General features: G+C 36.6%; 1 protein-coding gene across 1 annotated transcript in view; it reads right to left on the bottom strand.

Annotated features, from left to right (window-relative positions):
- Positions 1-5,753, bottom strand: part of LOC112141147 (kunitz-type protease inhibitor 1) — a 19,311-nt gene that overhangs the window by 2,888 nt on the left and 10,670 nt on the right. The window contains exon 4 of the mRNA XM_024264257.2: positions 672-839. Within this exon, the coding sequence (XP_024120025.1) occupies positions 672-839 (168 nt within the window). The remainder of the gene's footprint in view (positions 1-671; positions 840-5,753) is intronic.

A 5,753-nucleotide genomic window follows, 5' to 3' on the forward strand; every position in this document is an offset into this window, starting at 1 on the left:
ACTGGTGGGAGCCATCTATAGAGTACTGACTACACTTCATCTCCCAGCAGCCCTAGTCCCTGGATGCTGCTCAGCTGTCTTTCCTTTTCCATTCACCCACAGGTCACTTGAGCACTGCACAGAGCCTCACTCAGTGTGAAGTATTGTTTGTGCCACTCAGCCTGCATTACTGAGCGTTTCATCCTGACCTGATCTCCTGTTTATCTGATTCAACGTTGATTCTGCCGCCTGCCCTGGCCCTTGCCTGGACCCTGACCACTCTGGTTGTTCTCTGATACTCGTCAACTTCTGCCTGCCTGACCCTGATTTAGCTTTGTGGACTTTTGACTGTATTAATAAACCTGCTGCTGTTGGAACCAGTCATCTGCCTGTTCTCTAACACAGAAATCTGCAGGATATATTGGTCAACAAAATAGGATGTTCTTTGATATATCAAAGCAGAGATGATGCTCAAAGATGTTGGTGATGAGATATACTCATGTTGTCAGAGAAAGAAAAAAAGATACACTTTTAGTAACACATTTCACATCTGTCATTTCAATAGACTTTTGACGAAAAATGCATTAAAACATGGGAAGATTTAAACTTTGCAATGTTAAGAAAGAATGAACTCATGGTTAACTCATTTGACATTTCAAAGTGGTATCACCAGAAGCTTGGTTTGGGGGTACCTGTGTTATTGCAGACCGTAGTGCACTCCTTCTCAGTAAGATAATTGTTTTGGTTCTTCTTGCAGCCTCCAAAAACAAACTTCTCACATCTTTGAGAGGCAGCGTTATAGTACCAGCGAGGGAAAGATCCACGACATGGCCCGACTTTCTTTGGAGCAAAACAACGATCTATAAACCACAGAACGACAGGTTGTAAAATACTCCTTTGGGTACCACAACAGGAAATGTAATACTTGAATTTAAATATTAAAAAACCCATCAAGTTGAGGTTTTGAGCACAAAGCTAATATTGTGAAAATGCAAAAGCAACATTTTAAAGTTTCAGTATTTTTTAAGTCTTTAAATATTAGGTACTTAAGCTAATTAATATCAACAATCAAAATGGTTTATTCTTGAGATAACTTGGAAGAAAACACACTTAATGAATCTTCAGAAAACAGCTTGAACTTGTGGATCAGGTATTTGTGCAGGTGACTAATTAAACTAAACCCTCTCTGTAATATTTATTACAGAAACAGCAATAAGACAAAAGCATGCACTATATTAATTGTTGCAAAGGTGATTTTCAGCAACAAAGATCCTAAACTTGTGTTACTGATTCACACTAATTTTTATCTGTTGATACTCACGCTTAGACTGTTCAGGGGTGAGGACCAGGACGGTAACAACAGTTGAATCGGACTGACCGATCGTGTCAGTGACCGTTAAATTGAACTTGTATCTCCCAGCAGTTAAATTGGAAACCAGAACCTCATCATCATATTTGGTTTTCTACAACAAAAAAATATTATATTGCATTAGATCTTGCAAAAATAATTTCATATCAAATATATTTATTTCAAAGTCTCTCTTCAGCCCATACAGGACCATGAAATAATTAAATATGTCACGAATTATTTAAATGTGCTTTAAATGGCTATTTTAATGCTGCATATATTTAAACATTTCTTTGCTGATTTCCAATTTTATTTATTTAAAGCCAATTTTAAATAATTAATGACACATTTATTTAATAATTTAATGGCCTATATACAGTATTTATTTCAATTTGTCTCTCCTGGGGCTCCATAGTTTTGATCATTTCACTGATGATCCACTCTTCTAAAACTTCTGCACCCCATCTAAAATGTTCTAACTCAGCCTCCAGCACAGAATAAAACTTTGTGCACAACTTTGCAAAAAATATGAAGACAGCAGTTCGTTTTTTGATTAGCATGTCTGTTTTGAACACAACTTTCTTTGTCTTGAATATGAACTTTCTCCTGTTAACTTATTGTCAAAAATACCTCATAGGGTGACGAGCATTTACATCACATCCCAAAACATCAATTTTCAATGGCTTATGACATAATTCAGCCAATCACAATCAAGAAATCGTACAGTTAAAAGGTGCTGGGGGACGCTTGTAAAAATTTGAACGTGGGCATATTTTTCCCAGCCCTCAGACTTTGGACATGTTTAATTTAATGTCAACCCTGTATTGTTTTCCTCACCTCTATGACAGCAAAAGGATATGGAGAGAGCATTTCCCACAAATAAGTGACAATTCCTTTGTCGTCTTTGCTCTGGATGCCATTCAGTGCCACCATTTCACTGGGCTGGACCACAATATCGGGTCCACCGTTGGCAACTGGTGGAGCATCTGGTACTGCAACAAGAATGAGTAATTCATGTCAGAGGTACTAAAGTATTCCAGAAAGTTAATTCACTGCAACTGAGACTGAAAGAGAAAGCTGTTCCTCACTATTGGACCAAAATGTCAGATTGAAAGCAAAATATCTCGATTGTGAGTGTGTCGTCTAAACTATAGTAAAAATTAATGAAGGATTTTTTTTAATGAGAGCGATGGAAGTTAATAACATCATATCATTTTTTTTCTTTTAAAGTGCTTACTTTTTGGGAATTTCAATGTTTTGTGTAAAGTGTCCCTGTTAATCCAACATTTTAATGCAGATTGGTGATGGTTTTTAAGTACAGTGAAATTTTGTTTTGTCTTAAAGGCCTCGAGCAGTGGCAACATTTTTTTTTTTTATTTAGAAAGTCAGTGGAACTTGGGAAACGAATCTGATTAAAATTTTCACTTAAAATAATCCAGGGCGATTTTATTGATCATTTTATGGTCGTGCACAGCTCTAAATTTGGGCGATAGGTGGTGATGGGCGGGGACTGCGCGTGACGTCACTTCAGGGATCCCAGAGTGTAAACAACAATGGCGGACGGTTTGGGAAGCGACGTAGACCATGATTTAGCGGATATGTCTTTGGATGACGGTGATGACCCTTCATCAAACACGGAATTTTAACGACACAGGGTTCGGAGGGTGTACAGCCCTACCAGTTTGAACCGGAGGCCTCGGATGACGATGGTGAAAGTAATTCCATCCATGCCCAGAAAGTCATCACAACACTAGCGGATCTAGCTGGATGTTCCTGTACTGACGTCACACGACCTATGACCTACTTATCGGTGGCTGCCCAAAATCTGAGCGACCGTCTTTGAACGCTTGAAGAGAGTGCACGGAGCCGCGGGTGACAAAAGGATTATACGGGGGCTCATTTGTGACATAAATACTAATCTTTTATGGCAGTTTGAGAAAAATCACGATTTTGACCTCACAAGGCCTTTAAGCAAATTTAGTGATCACAATGTTTGTCAATAATGAAAGAGATTTTTGGTTATCATAAACTCTAAAAACAAAACAAAAAAATAATTTTGAGCTTTACTTTATCCATATTTATTGTGTTTGTACATTTTGTCTAAAAACCACTGACAGGTTTCTATTAAGACACCAAGTGGGTCAATCTGGAAGTCAAACATGAATGGTTCTAAACTGCTGAACAGAGGAAGTTTAATGTGAGTTCTTACTTTGTTCATTTTCCAGTTGTAGATGTTCTTCATACACAGAATCCAGGATGTAAATACTAAATCCCTGCTCTCTCACAAAGCGGCAGACGTATTCAGTCTTGTACAGACAGTTGAACAGGAGGCAAGGCTGAATCGGATTCTCCTCATCTCCTCTCTGCATGAAGGCCAGATTGCACTTTGGTTCCTTGCAGCAGGCGGCCACACAGTCCATTTCTTGAGACCGGTTCAGCGCAGAGATGAACGTGGCTCCGTGTTTCACAGACTCTTCTGTGTCAAGAACCAAATCTTCCCTTCCTTTTTTGAATTTGGAAAAGCACAACACACCTGACACATGGATAAAAGAGGAGTTTACCAAAACGAGTAGAAAAATAAGTGCAAGAGAGGCTCCTGGAATCATCTTAAAAGGTTTTTTTCCTCCCCAAATAACTCCACTGGAATAAACGTGAGTCTGGTGAAGAAAAATAACAAGGAGTAATTCAGAGATCTCCGAATACAGAGACTACAGCGAATATCGAGACTCAAAATTAACTGACATCCTCGGGAATGTCAGGAAGTGTCATTTCAAGAATTCCACTCCCACTGCACCCTGGGGCAAACAAAACTAAGAAGTTGAAGTATGAGAAACCGAGTGCTTTATGAGTCAGAACTTTGGTGTTTAGAACTTCATAAAAAAACACATAAAAAACAAAAAGTCTTGCTCAGACAAGATTAAACAGGAAGGTTTCCTTTAATTATTTCCTATCAAATTAGTAAAGAGTACTAAAAACGTCCAGCTTTAATTTAAATTGTGAACTCAGACACTGATGTTAAGAAAGGGAATTTTACCCCTTGAAGGGTTTTTAATTCCAAATGAACAGCTTTAATACTATCAAACAACGTTACAGTTTTGTTAACACATTGATGAATTACATTACATTAACCCACATGGAGCTCCAGACCAATTGAAACCAGTTAGGAAAAGCTTCAAGGACGTAACCAGTACTTTCTCACTGAAAAACAAAGCTACAAATTATTAAAAACCGTCATAGGTAAAACCATTCAAAGACATATTGTTGGCGCTGATTCATATCAGTAAAATGTTCCACCTCACAGTGTTATTTCTGATGAATTATTGGAATGCTAAAGGACAATAATTTGCTGCTGGTAAAACACTCAAGTTTTAGTAAAGTTTAAAAAGGTACAGAATTATTTGAGATAGACTGCAGGACCAATTTATTTTTTTTTTTTCATTGTTTTTTGTTTCAAACACAAAATGAAAGTAAATATAAGAATTTAAAAATGAAATATAAAAATTTTAAAAAAGTACAAAAATGCAAAATAAGCATAAGAATGTAAAAATACAAATATAAGAATTGAAAAAATACAAAAAATGAAAATATATAAGTAAAGCAAACAATGTGCTTGAAAAGGAGTGGGTGGAAGAAAATTCCCACCCCTTTCTACAACATTTTTTTGTTACCTTGTCTATTTACATTTTTTTTTCTCTAAAAACACTTCAAATTTCTTTTGATTAAAACCTATGTACAATGACATTTGTGTTTATAATGATCATGTCGGTCCTTGTAGAGATTCAGCAGAGACAGTTTGTATGTTTTTTTAAATATTCGTAAACTTTTGCTTTGTTTTAAACCTTCGTTCAACCCATTCCATAAATCCACTCCACAAAATGATCGGCACATTTTCTTTTTTGTTGTACAAGTACATTGTTTTTTGAAATTCAGCTGTTTTCTTAGATCGTAACCTCCATCTCTGTCCTTGAACATCTGTTGTATGTTTAATGGGAGTAAGTTGTTTCTGGGTTTAAACATAATGAGGGCTGTTTTCAGTTTCACTATTTCCCATAGTTTTAATAAACCAGACTTTAAAAACAGTGAGTCCGTATGAGTCCCATAATCCACATCATGAACTATTCAAATAGCTTTTTTCTGTACTATGTACAGAGATTGTAAATTTGTTTTGTAAGTATTTCCCCAAACTTCAACACTGTACTGTAAATATGGTATTATTATTGATGAATAAATTAGTAAGCATTTTTTGCAAGTGAGTGTATGACGCGTTTTCCCAACACTGCGATGCCTTTGGCCATTTTGGTTCTGACTTGCTTTATTTGTGGTTTCCAGCTTATTTTGTGGTCCATGATGACTCAGAGGAACTCGATTTCAGTTACTCTTTCTATCACATGATTGTCTATAACAACTTTGATTTCTAAATCTGCAG

Source organism: Oryzias melastigma, linkage group LG22 (assembly GCF_002922805.2).
Source record: "Oryzias melastigma strain HK-1 linkage group LG22, ASM292280v2, whole genome shotgun sequence".
Lineage (NCBI taxonomy): Eukaryota > Metazoa > Chordata > Actinopteri > Beloniformes > Adrianichthyidae > Oryzias > Oryzias melastigma.